The sequence below is a fragment of the Schistocerca americana genome, chromosome 7 (genome assembly GCF_021461395.2).
Source record: "Schistocerca americana isolate TAMUIC-IGC-003095 chromosome 7, iqSchAmer2.1, whole genome shotgun sequence".
NCBI classification, from domain to species: Eukaryota; Metazoa; Arthropoda; class Insecta; order Orthoptera; family Acrididae; genus Schistocerca; species Schistocerca americana.
The window spans coordinates 606483239-606502614 of record NC_060125.1 but is presented as its reverse complement, the minus strand read 5'-3'; the positions used below and the strand labels follow the sequence as shown (position 1 = coordinate 606502614).

At 41.1% G+C, this 19376-nt stretch overlaps 1 protein-coding gene across 4 annotated transcripts in view; it reads left to right on the top strand.

Moving 5' to 3' along the window:
• LOC124621912 (protein tramtrack, beta isoform-like) overlaps positions 1-19376 on the top strand; it is a 142125-nt gene that overhangs the window by 96805 nt on the left and 25944 nt on the right. For all 4 annotated transcript variants that reach the window (XM_047147414.1, XM_047147415.1, XM_047147417.1 and 1 more), the window contains exon 10: positions 15015-15250. In XM_047147414.1, the coding sequence (XP_047003370.1) occupies positions 15015-15250 (236 nt within the window). The remainder of the gene's footprint in view (positions 1-15014; positions 15251-19376) is intronic.

Here is a 19376-nt window from a genome sequence, read left to right as displayed (position 1 = left end):
TATTAGCATTATCAAGTCTGAAATGTTAATGTGTTCTTTAGAAAGGGTTGTAAAATTTCTACACATTTGGCCAGTGTAATATTTGTTGCAGTGACTCATATTATTTTATAAATTGTGTAATTGCTCGATTCCTCAGCTGGTTGTGAGATATCATACAGCAGTTGTATTGATTGTTTCAAAAGTGATCCTCATTTCTGTTTTGGTGTATAGCTACATACTTAGGTTTCTGTATGTTGTGTGTTGTGACAGTGCCAGTTGGTTTGCTTTAGCTTTCGATTATCTGGGGTGAAAGTGCACCGGTTTCTTGTTCATGGTAACCATTGCTATGTGCATTGTATTTGTGTTTATTTCAGTCTCGTAGTTGGCAGCACTAGTGGGAATTTCTGTCATGTGTTAAAGAGAGTTTTGAATGCAGCTTGTTTATGTGAGTTGGGTTCAAAATGGTTCAAATGGCTCTGAGCACTATGGGACTCAACTGCTGAGGTCATTAGTCCCCTAGAACTTAGAACTAGTTAAACCTAACTAACCTAAGGACATCACAAACATCCATGCCCGAGGCAGGATTTGAACCTGCGACCGTAGCGGTCTTGCAGTTCCAGACTGCAGCGCCTTTAACCGCACGGCCACTTCGGCTGGCATGTGAGTTGGGGCATGTATGACTTCTCAATGATGTGTCTTGTGTTTGTTGGTTTTCTGTGTACACCGATGTTGAGTATCTTGTTTGTGTCAGTTATTGTCATATCTAAAAAAAATTATTTTGTTCTCTTTTTGAATGTTTTTGTGCAAACTATTGAATCTGTTTAACAAAGTTTCTGTTTCTTCTCTTGTTTCTCATATACTATGAGTATTTCATCTGCGTATCTGTGGTAGGGCAAAATTTTCTGATTGATATTGACATCGTTGTACAAAATTTTATTATCAAGGTGGTTAATGAAAATTTCTGCAATGATCACACTGAGTGGGCTTCCCATTGCTAGGCCAACATTCTTGTGTATATTTTGCCATTGAATGTGAATATGGGTGAGAACAAGATCTAGTAACTCTTTTAATTTAGCTGTTTCATATGTGGACATTGTCGATATTTTAATAAATTATATTTAATTATATCTACAGGGTCTGTGATGGGTATGGTGCTGTGTAAGTTTACTATATCTAGAGAAATAAGTTTAGCATTGACTGGGACCCGAAGTTCTTTGATGTCTTGAGTTGCTTGGTAACTGTTTTTTACTGAATAAGCAGTTTGAAATTTGTATTGGTTTTGTAAAACTGATTGCAGCTTTTTCACAGATTTGTAACCTAGATGATCCATTGAATTAACAGTGGGTGTGACAGCGAAATTAATTTTATGGATTTTTGATGGGGCCCATAACTTTGGAACTGTTGGATTCATTGTTGTTAATTTTTGATGTTGTTGCCTTGTAAATAAAAAAAATATTGTATTTGCTGCTGCTTTAGATTAATGTGGGACAATGTGAGATTTCCAGTATCATTTTGAAAGAAATTGAGTGTCTTATTTATGTTCTCACTTTTGTCTGTAATCACAACTGCTGGACCTTTTATCAGCTAACAGTGCTAGGACACTGCCCTCATTAAACTTCTTGTAACTGATTTTAATCCACTGCTTCTCATTTTTAGCAGCTTGTGTTGGTTTTTTGTTGAAGACGCTCTCTTTTAATTTCTTTGTGACATGTGATGGCTGTAGAAAGTAATGAGCAACAAATTTTTAATCTTTCTTTTTAGACAAAGTACATCATCTTGATCTACATACTCTGTCACTTTTCAACATAACCTCCATTTCCTTGCACACATTTTTGCCATCAGTTCTGTCTCATAGAATTGACCTTGAATCTCTTCCTGAAAAGAACTGGAAAGGTGGTAGTCAGAGGACGTGGAAGAGTTTCTCATACAAATTTTTTGACCTTCCCTGCAGTGGCACGAGAATTGTGATGACGTGTTTTATCCTGTTGCAGGATAATCTTTCCATGACGTTTATCGCACAATGCATGGAAGAGCTTCAAAAATGCAGTAATCCCCATAGGCATGTTGAAGTGTCTGAGGTGAATTTCAGCACCACATTTTCCTCTTTAAGAAGAAATTCAATTACAGCAAGCTGTTGAAATGAAATTACTGCCTACAGTCACACGATAGACGCTAATGATGTCACAGTATGACCACATGTGGTATAAAGTCTATAGTTTATGATCTGCAGTTGCTTCTGTTACATTTGTGGCACACCAATGTCAAGATGCCTCTCTTTGCTGTTATGTTAGTGTAAGCCGTGACAGTGGACACTGTGAAGACGGTTTGTGACGCTCCAGACTGTGTCACACTGTTGGTGTGGAGACTCATCTTCCTACAAACAGGCACATTCCTTGACTCCAGGTACACAGCTTTGCTGAACAATGCTATGTGGCCAAGTTCACAACACATCTGTCCTCTCATGTGCTACTTGCGTGGTATCTCAATTATAGGACTTCTGGGCCATCCACATTTGCGTGACAGCTGCGGGGTCCTGGCTGATGTAGCCAACAGTATAATGCAACAATAAACCTGTTTCTTAATAGGCCACAATCCTGCTATGTCAAATTCCTACATGTAGTGGTAGAAATTTCTCCTTCTTATGTGAGACGTAACACATGTTGTCACAAAATGAAATTTAGATGTCATTACTCCTGGACAGTCTCTGTACTCTTGGAGTAGCTGCTTCGCATGTCTACAATGTGTTTACATAAACGTTTCTATGATAACGCCTCTTCATACATCTATAGACAGTAAGTGTTTTTACCTACAGCTGTGAAAAGTGCTGCTGGTGTCAGGGATTTCCTTAAGTGATTTTGACTGTAGGAATGTCTTAGGAGTAAACAAGAAATGTATTAAAACTTCATGCATGGTGCAGCATTTTTCACACATCTCATTGCTTATGACATCATTCTCCTGAACTATGATAGGCATGTGGTTATTAACCCCCACAGCGACTGTTGCCTTATAGGAAGGGGTATTGTTGAAATCGGTCCAGTGGTTTAGGAGATGTGGAAAACAAAAATACACACACACACACACACACACACACACACACACACACATCCACATCCATTCTTACGTGTGGATGATTAGTGAAACTCATTACTAATATTCCCTCCTAGTTTTAGAGAAATTGTAATAATCGGAATATAATACTACTAAAACCGAAGGTCTCCACAATTCTTTCTTAAATCTGTATTTGTATGAAAGGTTTGGATTGAATGGCATTTGTAATCTCTCTTCACTTAAGTAAATAGTGACAAGGGCTCATGAAATAAAAGCCAATGCAGTTTTACAACTTCATTAATCAATGAAATAAGGTCATCTATTTTTTTAAATGAAAATGTTATATTTTATTGTACCAGAATAACAGATTTGCATCAGACTAATTCAATGACATGAGTCTTTCGTTAGTCTGACAAGGGATTACAAAGTTAAAATATAGGGATTTTTGTGTTAAGTTAACAGCTGTTTCAGTGGCAATCTACATGGTTGCAACCTCTGTCCTCCAAACTACTGTGCTGGAGCGTCCTTGTTTTCTTATTAATAAGTTCATAAAACACATTGGCTGTTGTTTTGTGAAGCCATGTTCGCTATTCATTGAGGTTAAAAGAGATTTTCAATATCTCGAGTTTCTGAGGGAGATTGACAATATCTTTAATCAGCCTCTGACGTAGTTGAAATGCCTTACTCTTCATACATTCCCATGCGGGTCTGGGGGTTAGAATAGGCCCAAGGTTTTCCTGCCTGTTGTAAGAGGTGACTAAAAGTAGTCTCAAATGTTTTGGCCTTCTGTGATGGTCCCCTGTAGGGTTCGACCTCCATTCTTCCTAATTTTCCCGAAGAGCGAGCCAATTGGAGAAGGGTACCCTACATAGTGAATCGTGTCCATTGTGCACTGAGATCTGTAGCATACTTTATCATTGTGGATTTGTAATTCTGCTCATTTTCCAGCTGTTGGGCAAGATCATGTGGGTGCGTTTTTCCTCCATCCACTGTGCGGTGTCGTTTTCTGTGCCGACAATGATTGTGGACTTCTTTACATGTCGTATCTGGCACAGTAGCCGGTCCGTTGTGGTGGGGCCGCCATGTACCCTATTGGTTGTAGCCCCCAGACTACACAGGGATCGCTCTGCTGATGCCTGCGCCGTTAATTCCCCACTTATGCCAAGGAGTAGATGCCCATCTACCTGTGGCATGGGGACTCCCGGAAATGGCCATCATGCCAGATGGCCTTTGCTGAGGCCGGGTGGCGCCCATGGGGAGGACCCCTGGTCGGTGTGGGTGGCAGCAGAGCGGATGCCATGCCATGAAGCATACAACGTCATCACTTGCTGGTGGTCAAACACCAGCAGTCTCTAAGCACTCAAGGTCTCAATTTAATACACAGAAGGATGACACCAAATCCCTGGCCACAGCATGGGAGAAACATAGGGTAAGGATGGCAGCAAACCTTATTCGCCCCTGTACCTCACATGTACGAGAGCTGATGGGGAATCCTTCATGTCGATGAAGGCTCAGTTTTTTGTGGAGCACTCAGAGGACAAGTTTGGGTAGGTGGAGGGATTGTCCAAATTGTGATCTGGGTCAGTCTTGATAAAAACAGCATCCTCTGACCTATCGCAGGCATTACTTGCCTCTGACAATCTGGCGGATGTTTCTGTTTCCATCATGTCCCATAAGAGCTAAAATATGGTTCAGGTATTATATTCCATTGGGACCTTCTTTAGCAATTAGATGACGAGCTGCGCGCCAGTTTAGGGCGACGAGGTGTTCATTTTGTCTGGTGCATCCATCGGGGTCTGAGGAACAATCAGGTTGCCACCAAGGCTTTCATCTTGGCCTTTGAGGGTGACACATTACCCGACAAGGTGAAGGTGATGGTACACCACTGTGATTTAAAGCCATATTTCCCTCCTCCGATCGGTGCGTTAAGTGCTGGAAGTTCAGGCATATGTCTTCCCACTGTACTTCCAGCGTCATATGTCACAACTCTGGACGACCATCAAATCCCAATACTTCGTGAATGGAAAATTACGGAACACAAGACCCTGGACGGACTAACCTACACTGAGGTTAAGAGGGAGTTTGAAATGCTCCATCATGTGCGCATGACATCGTCTTATGCCGCTGCTACAACAATGGTTCCAGCCTCATCCATTCCGCAATTGACAGTTGGTCGTCAGGCCCACAAGACTACACCCGCCACCTTGATGGTGGAGGCAATTCCTATCCTTGTTGCTGCCGCACCACCTACTTTGGGAGCAGTCTCCCCCCCCCAACCATCAGGGACATCTATCCCCACTTCTCAGCTGGTGAAGCGAAGTTCCTACGAGTGGGTAAGAGGACACCCGCCAGTGGCTGAAGTGCCCAAAAGCAGATGGTCAAAGGACTTCAAGATCCTCCCAGTCCTGGAAACTGGATCAGTGAAGCCCACCCAGCTAGAGAAACCCTAGGAGCAACGAGAGAAATCTAAAAAGAAGACACCCCAAGAACATGGAAATTGTGGTGGGACCCACACCACCGCTACCTACAAGCACTGCATCTGAGGATGAGCTGTAGATTCTGGCGTTCGCTGAGGACCTAGATCTCATCGGACCCTCGGACACAATGGATATAGAATGCTCAGATACTTAGCCAGTGGCATCAGGTGACCTTGAGTCGTGAACTGCCTCATTTATTGCTTTATGCCTTCCCAACTTCATAACGACATCATCCTCCAGTGGAATTGCGGCAGTTTTTTCCACCACCCGGCTGAGCTACGACAACTGTTAAGCTTAACATCTGCTTTCTGCATGGCTCTCCAGGAAACCTCATTCTAGGCAATGTGGACCCCTGCCCTCCGCGGCTATAGGGGATATTACAAGAACCACAGTGAATATAATAGAGTGTCGGGTGGAGTTTGTGTCTGTGTGCTGAACTCAGTATGTAGTAAACCTGTGTCCCTTCACTTCAAACTCCTCTTGAAGCTTTGGCCGTCAGGATAAGGACGACACAGCAAATAACCGTCTGCAGCCTATATCTTCCTCCAGATGGTGCACTTTTGGGAGATTTTAACACCCATAACCCCTTGTGTGGTGGCACCATGTTTACTGGCAGGTAGAGATGCTGAAAATTTACTGTCTCACCTGACCTCTGCCTCTTAAAAATTCCCTCCCCCCACCCCCCGCACATTTCATCATGGCTCATGGTACTTACTTGGCCATTGATTCATCACTTTGGAGCCCAGGACTTCTCCCATCTGTCCACTGGAGAGCCCAAGATGACTTGCGTGGTAGTGAACACTTCCCCATCTTCCCTGTCACTCCTCTGTATCATTCCCCTGGATGCCTACCCAGATGCCATTTACAGAGTGGGAGCTCCTCAGCACCCTTGTTTGTTGCCCCGACACAGCTCCTGGGCCAGATCAGATCCACCTCAGATGATTAAACATCTCTCGTCAGACTACCAGCGACATATCCTTGTCATCTTCATCTGCATCTGGAGTGATTGTGTATTCCCGTCGCAATGGGAGGAGAGCACTATTGTTCCCGTGCTCAAACCTGGTAAAAATCTGTTTGATGTCGATAGCTTTTGGCCCATGAGCCTAACCAATGTTCTTTGTAAGCTGCTAGAACATACGGTGAGTCGGCGGATGTGTTACCTCCTGGAGTCACGTGGCCTACTGGCTCCATGCCAGGACAGTTTCCACCAGGGTTGCTCTACTGCTGATAATCTAGTGTCCCTCAAGTCTGCCATCCGAACAGCCTTTTCCAGAGGCCAACATCAAGTTGCCTGTTTTTATTTATGAAAAGCTTTCGACACGACCTGGGGACATCAAATCCTTGTTACATTATATGAGTGGGGGCTCGGGGGCCTGCTCCAGATTTTTATCCAAAATTTCCTGTCACATACTTCCTGTGTCCAAGTTGGTGCCTCTCATAGTTCCCCCATATCCAGGAGAATGAGGTTCATAGGGCCGTGTATTGAGTGTATCTCTATATTTAGTGGCCATTAATGGTATAGCAGAAGCTGTAGGGCCGTCTATTTCACCTTCTCTGTATGCAGACGACTTGTACTGCTCCTCCAGTACTGGTGTTGCTGAGTGGCACCACAGGGAGCCATCAACAAGGCGCAGACATGGGCTCTAGCCCATGCCTTCCAGTTTTCAGCCATGAAGTTGTGTGTCCATGCACTTCTGTCAGTATCGTACCATTCGTCCAGACTCAGAACTTTACCTTGATGATGTTCCACTCACTATAGTGGAGACACATTGATTCTTAGGACTGGTCTTAGGACTTGTCTTCCTCACCTTCGCCAGCTTAAGCAGAAGTGCTGGCAGCACCTCAATGTCCTCTGCTGCCTGAGCACCACCAACTGGGGTGCAGATCTCTCTAGACTGATGCAACTCTTCAGAGCACTTGTTCATTCCTTGAGTATGAGAGTTTGGTTTATGTTTCAGCGGCACCCTCAGCATTGCAGTTGCTAGACCCAGTGCACCCCTGTGGAGTTCGACTAGCGACGGGAGCTTTTAGGATGAGTCTGGTGCCAGTGTACTGGTGGAGGCTGGGGTCCCTCCATCGAGATCAGGCATGCACAACTGTTCGCCAGCTACATCGCACGCGTCCGTAGCTCTCCTGAACATCCCAATTACCGTCTCCTTTTTCCAGCCATGGCGGTTCATTTCCTACATTGGCAGCCCAGGTCAGGGCTTAACGATTGTAGTTCGCAGCCAATCCCTTCTGTGTGAACTAGGTTCCTTCCGGTTTCATTCGCATACACCTCCATGGTGTATATCTAGGCTGCAGCTTCGTCTGGAGCTGTCACATTGCCCTAAGGACTCGGTTCCTCCTGTGGTTTTCTGCTGTCACCTCCTCTCAATTCTTGACATGTCCTGGGGCTCTGAAGTTCTTTACACTGACGGCTTGATGGCTTATGGTCACGTTGGCTTCGCCTGTGTGCACAGCAGCCATATTGAACAGCACTCCTTGCCAGATGGCTGCAGGGTTTTCATTGCAGAGCTGGTGGTTATATCTCGTGCACTTGAGTACATCTGTTCATGCACTGGCAAGTTGTTTCTTATCTGTAGTGACTTCTTCAGCAGCCTACAACCTATTGACCAGTGCTAACCTCGCCATCCTCGGTTGCGACCATCCAGGAGTCGGTCTGTGCCTTGGAATGATCCAGTCGTTCTGTGGTGTTTGTCTGGACCCCAGGACATGTCGTAATTCCAGGCAATGAGCTTGCTAACAGGCTGGCCAAACAGGCTATGCGGAAACTGCTTTTGGAGATTGAAAACTGACCTGCCACTGGACTTGCACTCGGGAGGACGACGGTTCAATCCCGCGTCCGGACATCCTGATTTAGGTTTTCTGTGATTTCCCTAAATTGCTCCAGGCAAATGCTGGGATGGTTCCTTTGAAAGGGCACGTCCGACTTCCTTCCCTAATCCGATGAGACCGATGACCTCGCTGTTTGGTCTCTTTCCCCCAAACAACCCAACCCAACCCAACCCAAACTGATCTGCGTTCAGCATTACACTGCAAGGGTTTTCGGCTTTGGGAGATTGAATGGCATAACCTCAGTCTGTACAAAAAATTGTATGCCATTAAGGAGACTATGAATGTGTGGAAGTCATCCATGCGGGTCTCTCCCCCAGACTCTGCAGTTCTCTGCCGGCTCTGCATTGGCCACACTTGGGTGATTGGGGGACCCATGGCTATTTCCTGCACTGTGAACCCCCCCCCTCCCCCCCCCCCCCCCCCCCCCCCCCCCCCCCAAATGTCATTGTGGCGCCTGGTTGACAGTTCTGTTGTGCTGCCTTGCTTTGGCTACCCTGCGACAAAATCTTCGGTTACTGGGCTTGTTACCATTAATTTTAGCTGACTGCACCTCATAGGCTGATTTTAGTCTTACGTTTTATATGTGTGGGCGTTTTTTTTTTTTAAATCATTCTATCCAAGTTTTAGCGCATGTCCCTGTGTGTTCGGTGGCCTAGTGCCTTTAGGCTGGAGGTTTTAATGTGTTGCAGAGTGGCTGGCTTATCGTTTTTATTCTTGTGATCAGTCAGCTATGGTCGTCTGCCTCTTGTTTTAATCCCTTCTACCTGTTTCTTGCATCTCTCTGTGGTTTTCTTGTCCTGTTTTGTCCATTGCAGTGTTTGCTGCCCTTCTGTCATTCTGGTGGTTTTTCCTTTCTCCCGATGTGCTGTATGTCTTGTTTGTTTTATTCTTTTCCTTGTGGAATTGTTTTAATTGGGAACAAGGGACCAAGGACCAAGCAGTTTGGTCCCCCCCTCCCGTAAACCAACCAACCAGTCCTCATACATTGTCCCCGGTGCTATTTACATTTGTAAAAAAATGATTTTAATGGCATGTTGACTATGAAAGTCAAATAATATGTTTCTATACATGGCATTGAACTTAAAAAAATTGTTTCATCTGAGTTTTATTACAAATGCATCAATGTGTTACATTTGTGTGACTAGTTGCTCACATTGTAATAAAATCAGTATATCAAACAAGTTGCAAAAAGTCCTTCATCAAACCTCCAACAAAATTCGTCTGTCTTGTGATAATGCACAACAAATAGACAACAATCTGCAGTTTCGACAAACTTAGCGAAATGAATGTAAATGAAATGCACTGAGCAAGTAATTTATAATGTGGGAATAGTCATATATTGAAAATTGAGCTTGGGTGTTTATAGTGCATAAGTTAGCAGTGACTTAGATATTAATTCTGCCAAAACATCGTGGCAGCTTAAAACTTTGTGTCAGGCCGAGACTCAAACTCAGGACCTTTTCCTTTCCCAGACAAGTGCTCTACCAACTGAGCTACTCAAGCACGACACGTGACCCAACCTCACAGCTTAATACATCCATCAGTATCTTGTCTTCTACCTTTAAGACTTCACAGTGGCTCTCCTGCAAACCTAGCAAAAGTAGCACTCCTGGAAGAAAGGATATTGTGGAGACATGGCTTAACCACAGTCTGGCAGTTGTTTCCAGAAGTTTGCGAAGTTTGGAAGGTAGGAGAAGTAGTGGCGGAAATAAAGGTGTGAGGATGGATTGTGAGTCATGCTCGGGTAGCTCAGTCAGTAGAGAAATTGCCTGAGAAAAGCAAAGGTCCCGAGTTAGAGTATCAGTTCGGCACACAGTTTTAATATTCCAGGAAATTTCACATCAGCACATATTCCGCTGCAGAGTGAAAATGGGTCATTCCATGCCAAGTGGTGTAGAGGCTCCCACATGACCCTCATGGATTTTGATGAAATTTTATATAAACATTCACACATGTTCTCAATGAACACTGGTAAAGTTTCAGTTTCAGAAATTCAATACTTTCGGAGATACAGTCACTTGTTTAAGACCATAACACAGCTTTCTGTAGTGCATCCTTGATTTTTCAGCAACTTTGAGATGAGATATCTCTGTAAGTATTTGATTGAAAGAAATGAAACTTGGCCATCTTATACAACTTTTAGAGCTCTTTAAAGTAAAATATTAATAAAAGGATTTCTGAGCAATTTTCATATAGATAATTTGAAGCAAAGTTGGGCGAAAAAATTGCTGTTTAAAAAAAAAAAAAATGCGAACTTTAGTTTTTTATATCTCCAAAAGTAATTGTGGGATGTACATGAAACTTTGCACACCATAACTCACCAACACAAGGTCTTAGAATATAAAATTTCATTATCCTATTGCTTTCCATTATTTCAAAAATATAGGGTGAAGTTGACGATTTTTCAAAAAGTGCTAAAAATGGTTATTTTTAGTCAAATTTTTCAAGAAAGTGTTTTCTCCAAACTCTTCTAAACTATGGTCATTAGAAAGAGCATAATCTAAACTATCTAGAAAAGTGGATTTGGTTTTGCAATGCAAGCATATAAGGCCCTAAACAGTAGCATCATCAAAGAGGCGCACTGGAAGTTTGAACACATTTTTCTGGCACTCAAATTACACCTGAAATCTTTTATTATGCCTAATAAATGTTTATTAGTGCCTCGAATAATTGAAATATAAAGATCTGGTAAATAGTCAATGAGACTGTCAGAAAAACTTGAAAACTATGAGAAGTAGCCCTTCTGCTTTTATCGTAAGTGTTCATCTGCATACAACTCTTCTCATTTGTAAAAAAAGAAAAGAAAAAAAAATCATAAAGAATTCAATGAATAATAGCTTCATATTTTTTGTACTTCTCAAAATTGTAAATATTTACAAGTGGAAAATTAAGACCTAATTTTTGGATTCAATTGTATAAAACATTTTTCCAAAAAGAATCGGTTTGCTTGAATCATGCATCAAGTGACGTAAATTTTCCAATCACTATTGCAGAGATTTTAATACCTAGGTGTTGTAACCTGTGAATTTTTGTCTTAAAGTTATTAGGGAAACGTGTGAAATTGGTTGGTTAAACATACCAAGCCTGATAAGGGTTTCTTTACACAGGTTCCCAAGCCTGATAGTAAAATTATTTAAGTACCCTGTGTAAAATTAGAAGGCACTCTTGGGTTCCTTAGATTGTTCCTCTAACCTATTTCAATTTTTGATATGCTACATTAATTTTCTGATGAATATCAAGAGGAATGGTGTATTGCCAGCCAGATGAATTTACTGATGGAGCTGGAATAACTGCAATAATGTGGTGTTCTGGAACTCGGCACTTGTCACTTCTTGGTGGCCAATAAAATGAATTTGCTGGACCATGTGGATGCATAAAGTTTATTAATGCATCCCTTTGCTCTGTGGGGGTCTCACAGATATTCCCAATCCACCACACGTTTTCATAGATGCATGAAACATATTGTCCTGGTTGGAGAGCAGACATTAATATGCCTCCTTCATTACTGTGACCCATTTTAGCTAGAAAAGATGAACAATCATTTGAAACTCCGCTGACCTGAATTGTTTCATGAATAGGAAAAAAGTGATGATTTTCTCTAGTGCCTGCTACAGTTTGTCCAAGTTTAAACCTCTCTTCTTGAAATTTTTATATTGAGCACTGGAGCCATCACTGAAATAATGAATGTGGGATATCTGTGCAAACTGTGCTTTTATATATTTAATGAGCTCCTTGATAAAAACGTGAGCTGTAATAGTGTCATGCCGCAAACAATCACTGATAATGCAAAAACTTAAAGATTCTACTTTCTCATTTTGACAAAAGTAGATAACAAATGGATGAATTGTTGATTGACTATTGTCCCAGTGGAAGCCTTGCACAGCATCCTGAATGATAAAAGAATAATTTTCTGCAAAATCCATTAGGACAAGAAGTTCTTCGTCTTTCAGATGACATTTAAGGCCTTTAAGATGCAAGCTTTGATGCTTGGCAATGTAATGATGGCATAACAGACTCCATATTTTATTTTTTACATCTTCAATAAATTCATCCACTACCATTTGCTTCGTGTCCAGTGCGGCCCGATCGGTATGTATCCATTGCTTAAACACAATAACTTCCTGTGGCTCATGATCTAGGAAATAGCTGGCAATTTCAGATGCTATAGCTTCGGGCCCAGGACACCTTTCATAGCAATGTAGCATGCACTGTTTAAAGTTTGGATTGCAAAATGCCTTGCTAAGAATTTTCACGTATACCAGCTCTGCTAAGCATAAGCTTAACATTTTGGTGAATTGCACACATGCAAACTGCATGCATTTCAGCTGATCCTACTGTTGCACACCATTTGGGTCTAAGTTCACAAAACTTTGAGAACCCTATTTCTGGACCATTTATATTCTTATAGATAACATACATTTCCAGTAAATTGCAAAGTAACAATCTTTTCTGCATGTATGTCTTTCTATCTAAAAGTCTAATTGAGATACTATCTTCTTTTCCAGGGCACACCCTACTATACTCATCATCTTCAAAAAAATTTCGCACTCTACTAGCAACTTCTGCTGGTAATTTCCTGCTTTGCCTATTTTCGGGAAGTGCCCGAATGCCCTTCTCTGCCTTAAGCTTCCAAGCATTCTTCACCATTCTTTCAGACACACCGAACTGAGCTGCTGTTTGTCTGACTGTCCAACTTACAGGTTCCAAGGTTAAAATTTGCATCTGTTCTTTATGAATTGCATTCTGCATCTTGGCTTTCAGTTCAGTCAGCAAATGTGCATAGTCGGCACAGTTTCCACATTCCTTAATTTCACTAGCGTCTTCAATTTGTCAGTTTACTCCCATGGCATTTACAATTCTATTTTTAATCACATTTTGAGCCTTCTGAATTTTCTTCTTCACATATTGGGGCTTATCTCTGTAGCTTACTGTTCTCTTCAGGGGTGAAATACCGATAGACAATAAGCTACTATTTAATTCTTCTTTTGGTGTAAAGTCCTCATCAGAATGTGATGATAAGGCTGATAAAGCTTCGTCCAAGTGTTTATTTTAGGTAGTCCTGCAAGCCGGACAAATTTTCTGATCTGGCTTTATGTTATTAACAAGCTGCTTCTTCAACATATCAGAATCCTTATTAGCTGTTTTAGTATCAAGAGTGCGAATTCCTGCCTTAACATTATGATTCACTTTCCCAAAGGGATTTAAGCATTTTTTTTGTAACCTCTCATGTTGTGTCAATAACAGGGCTTCATGGTGTAGGCAAACTTGAGAGGTATTGTCCAGCTTTGCTTCAGAACGTCGGACCAACCGCTCTTTTTCCTCATCACTAAAATAAAAGGTTTCAGGTATAATTTGAGTGCCAGAAAAATGTGTTCAAACTTCCAGTGCGCCTCTTTGATGATGCTACTTTTTAGGGCCTTATATGCTTGCATTGCAAAACCAAATCCACTTTTCTAGATAGTTTAGAATATGCGCTTTATAATGACCATAGTTTAGAAGAGTTTGGAGAAAACACTTTTATGAAAATTTGACTAAAATAACCATTTTTAGCACTTTTTGAAAAATCGTCAACTTCACCCTAGATTTATGAAATAATGGAAAGCAATAGGAGAATTAAATTTTATATTCTAAGACCTTGTGTTGGTGAGGTATGGTGTGCAAAGTTTCATGTACATCCCACAATTACTTTTGGAGATATAAAAAACTAAATTTCGCATTTTTTTTAAACAGCTATTTTTTCGCCCAACTTTGCTTCAAATTATCTATATGAAAATTGCTCAGAAATCCTTTTATTAATATTTTACTTTAAAGAGCTCTAAAAGTTGTATAAGATGGCCAAGTTTTATTTCTTTCATGCAAATACTTACGGAGATGTCTCATCTCACAGTTGCTCAAAATTTAAGGATGCACTGTAGGAAGCTGTGCTATGGTTGCAAACAAGTGACTATATCTCTGCAAGTTTTGAATTTCTGAAACTGAAGCTTTACCAGTGTTCATTGAGAACATGTGTGAATGTTCATACAAAATTTCATCAAAATCCATTATGGTCATGTGGGAACATTTCTCGATATTAGACCACTTGGCACGGAATAGCCCAAATCCCAAATTTTTTCCCTGAAAATTTTCAATCTAAATTGTAACAAGTAATGGAACGTCCAGGCTGCAACAACGAAAAGGATATATTGTCACTCACTGTAAACATGACATGTTGAGTTGCAGACAGTCACAGTGAAAAGACTGTTCCACATTAAGCTTTTGGCCAAAGCCTTCATCAGAAAAAAAGGTATTGGCCAAAAGCTTGACGTGTAACGGTCCTTTCGTTGCACCTGTCTGCAATTCAACATGTCATCTTTACGGTGCGTAGCAAACTACCCTTTCCATAATTATCAATATTTCAGTCTAAAGTATTTTATTCAAGTAATTACATGCACATTGATGTCTACATTAAACAAAGCGTTTGCAGTGGAAACACAAATGAACTAATGTTATGCCAAGTATGTTGTCTTTTGTAAAAACATTTCATTGTTTTAGATGTAATGAAAGTTTGTAATTACAACAAGTCAACATAATCTGTTAGTTATTTATAATTCTCTCTCTACTTTGTATGCTGCACAAAAGTGAGTATCTTATTCCAGATATAGTTGAAGTTTAACAACCATTCTCAATTTTCAGCGGAGAGCAATAAAGAAATATCTGTGCGCTTGGGAGCAATGTGGAAGAATCTGTCGGCAGAAAGAAAAGAGACTTACTATGCAGCTTCAAGGGCAGCTGATGAGGAACATAAACGGAAGTATCCTGGCTACTATTACAGTCCTAAAGAAGCCAGGTTGCGCAAGACATTAAAGCAAGATTTGACTATGTTCTCACGCAAGAATCCAAAGGCAATGGAGGCGATGCACTTAGTGAAGGTAAGCCAGCGACATGCTACAAATTGTAGTTTATGCTGAGATTTGACAGAAGTAACCAAATCAATCATTAAAAAATAATGGAAGGAGAAAGTAACAAACAACTTCTTGTGCTGTAGTTGAGTTGTTATTGGGCACACAAAGAAGATAGAATGTTGCTAACTTTAAGGACCATCCTCCTCAAGAACTACTAGAATACACGCAGCTGCTCAGTTACAGTGTTCTGGCTTAGTACATTGTGCTAGCACTGCAGCTGTAATGAAGTGAGGGATTGTGGCAAGTTGAATGACCAAGGAGAGAGAGCCAGGGAGCAGGAGGAAGGGTTGGAGAACTGGCATTGTGACGAGTTGAGTGGCCAAGGAGAGAAAGGCAGGGAGCAGGAGGGAGGGTTCGAGAAATGTGGTTAATCACTGGGAGGAAGAGGCAGCAGGCATAGAAGCTAAGAGTGTAATACTGGTGAGCTCATTCTGACTACAGACGGGGGATATTCTTCACAGTGCACAATGAAGTGGAGAGTGGAATGGGAGAAAGAAATTGAGAGGGGGAGACTACAGAGAGGACAACGTGATGGTAGGATGAGTGAAGTTAGGGTCATTGGACAAGGGCAAAAGTGGGTAAGGGGCAAGCACTAGAGGAGATTGAGGCCGAGACAATGGGTGTGTGGCAAAGACAATTGCCATCTAAGTAATTCAGGGAAACTGTTGTTGGTGGAGGAGAGGCGAATCCAGATGGTGTAGCTTGTGAAGCAGCGAATTGTGCTCACGACAAGTTCTGTCACTAAGTGGCTAACTGCTCTTTATTACATTTTGGCACTGACCATTCATTTGGTTGAACATCTGGGTGGTGGTTGACGCCCACATAAACTGCTCTGCGAAAGTTTCAGCTGTGATGGTGTTTGATTGCTTTCACAGTTGACTCTGCCCCTGATAAGATATGATACGATTGTGATGGGACAGGAGTAGGATCTGGTGGGTGGATACTTCGGACGGATCTTGAAACTGGGTGTTTTTTACTGGTATGAACCGCGTTGCGCGGGTTTGGGAGTAGGTGTGGCCTAAGGTCACAAACCTCTCAGTGGAGTAAATAACAGGTATCCATAACTTTAAGGGCAGACCTTGATGAAATTGACCAAAAATGTCAATTTTTGATTTATTTTTTATTTGTTAGGGCAACTCGTGGACAATAAGTTCCCAAAGTTTCAATGTTGAAATCGCATCCGAAGTGCCTGAAAATTAATTAAAAGTGTGACATGGCCTCCCTGTCACACCCACGTCTTATAGCAGCACTTCGATACCAGCTCATTGAACAACGATTCTGTGTATTACTTTCAACCAAACGTGTGTGGGATACATGTAGAAGGCCGTGATACATACTCTTTGGTTTTATAGATCATCTTTGACTCTGTTCCGTATATTATAAACAATAACAAACTAGCTGCATCATTTATGACGAAGCAATCCCCCGCCCCCCCCCTCAAGATACTGACGGAAATATCTCCAAGTGTTCGATTCTTTATTCATTCAGTTATGCCATGATCACAAAGAGTATATAAAAAACTGAGTAAACTGTGTTTGAATACGTTAGTGAATGGAAGACGTGAGAAAGAATGACAAACCAGTAATGAGGCTAAGTACGAAGTAAAAACACTGCTGAAAATGTGAACTCGTCTCCTAGCAGCTCCAAGCGAAAAATTGGTGAGGTGAATGGTGCATACTACAGTGATGAATCTCAGTACACTGGATTTAGATTAATTGAACTTGAATTATTGATTGCAGCAGTGAAATTTTCTTGTGTTTGTAAGACGTGTGGTAGTGATAACATTCAGCTTATAGATGATGGTAAGGGAGTAGGCTTGGCAGCCAATCTGCATATTTTGTGCAAAAACTGCGATGCTGATAGCTCATTCAAAACTTCTGAATGTAAAAACTAGTACTATGAAGCTAATATGAGATTTACCTATGGATTGAGGTGCATTGTAGTTGGGAAAGAAGGGGGAAATTTATTGTGTGGAATAATGAATATGCCAGCGCCATGTCTGAGATTTACACAAATAAACTGTGTACTGGAAAACATAATTTCTGGTGTGTGTGAGAACAGTATGATAGCAGCTACAATAGAAGCTGTTGCAGACAATGACCCGTTCGATGAGAATGATTCTGGTCATGTTAGAACAGATCTTGTTCTGTCGTGTGATTGTACATTCATGAAAAGAGGGCATACGTCTTTATATGGTGTGTCAAGTGTCATAAGTATTGACACGGAAGGTTCTAGATGTTCAAGTTATGAGCAAATTTTACCATAACTGTGCACTTAGTGGATACTGTGAAGAAGATGTAAGAGGACATAACTGCAGCAAAACATTTTCTGGTTCTAGTGATGGAATGGAAGGAGCTGGTATGCAAATTATTTTTAAGAGATCTGTCAAAGATCGTGGTGTCAGATATGTGAAATATCTTGGGGTTGGTGACTCCAGTGCATTCAAGTCTGTGAATGAGAGCAAACCTCATGGAGAACTTTCAATTGAGAAACGTGAAGGTATCGGTCACATCCAGAAGAGAATGGGCTCGAGATTGAGGAAACTTGTCAGTGACGTGAAGGGCAAAAAGTTGGAAGATGGAAAGGGCATTGGTGGACGGACACAACAAACTCATAAAGAAGATGACAGACTCTCTTCAAGTGTATCTGTGCCACATGAGGTGGTGTAAATATCTACAAGTTCAGAGGGATAACAACCCCTACATACACACGGAGAGGCTTCCAAATTGTACCCTGGATCTTGTCAAGCCCACTTCCAGGTTTTTTCTCAAAAAGTGTGTTCATGGCAAAACCCAAAATCCAAATGCGTCTCTAAATTCACTCATATGGAAACGATGGCCCTAAAAACACATTTGCATCTGCTACAGTTGTCAGAATTGCAACTTATGATGCAGTTATTGTAGTTAATGATCGAAATGTTGGGAGGATGAAGATATTAGAAATAATGGGCTTCAAGATAGGAAATTTTACTCAAGACATCCTGAGAAAAAATTATTTACAGTGTGTCTCTGCAGCCGAGAAGACAGTTGAAGACCTGGTAAAGGAAAGAAGACGGACAACAAGAAACCAGAAGATAAGCCTTGAAGGGACAGATGACCCAGAGTACAAATGTGGTGCCTTCTGAAGAAGTGACATAAGGAAAAATGTTAGGTTGAACTTTAAATTGCGTTTCCTGAAAAGTTTGTTTTTTAAAGTTTATGTACATTTCCTCAGATTCTATGAATGCTAGAATTATGAAATTTTGTACACGTTTCTGTAAACCTAATAAACGTTGTCTCAAGAGCAAATTGAAATTCTGATTGCAAGCTGAGATATGGGGCAAAGTGCTTGGAATTTTACACGAATTTAAAATTGTACGTGTGGAATTACAATTTAAAAAATATGAAAATTTTCCTATTTGACCTATTCCAAAAAACAACATTCAAAGAGATGTAACAGAGAAATTTTTGTAGAAATCTCTTGAATACTTTCTGAGAAAAAGGAACATACATTATTTTTTGAAAATAAAACTTCAAATTTCATTAAAAAGTTGAATATATATAATTAAAGGATTTTATATGTAAATGTGTTACTTTCATTTAAAGCATGGTACAAAATTTCATTGCCGTATCTCCAAAACTGTGGATTTGGTGCATTTTTTAAATAGTGTGTGTTTTTCATCAGCGTCCCTCTTTAAGACAGTCCTGATGTGATTATCCTTCCTTCAGACAAAGGCTTCACTGTCATGATGACTGCAGTGATTATTTGACAGAAGATATCTGCTGACAGTCTGATTCTATCACCTTCAATCCCTGCCACAGTAATCCCATCCTAGAAGTTGAGCCTAATCCCTTGACCCCTTTAAAAATTCTTGGGCCCATCCCAGAACTTCTCCTCTGAACCTATCTCTTGCCTCAACCCAACTAATCACTATAGGCCCATCTTTTGTATGTTTCACATTTGCCAGAGATTGCAGTAAATTAGAGATACTCACTCAGCAACACCAGTATGCGCGCACGCGCGTGTGTGTGTGTGTGTGTGTGTGTGTGTGTGTGTGTGTGATATCTATTTTTGACGAAGCCTGAAAACTTTATTTGTGACAGTCTTTTTGTTG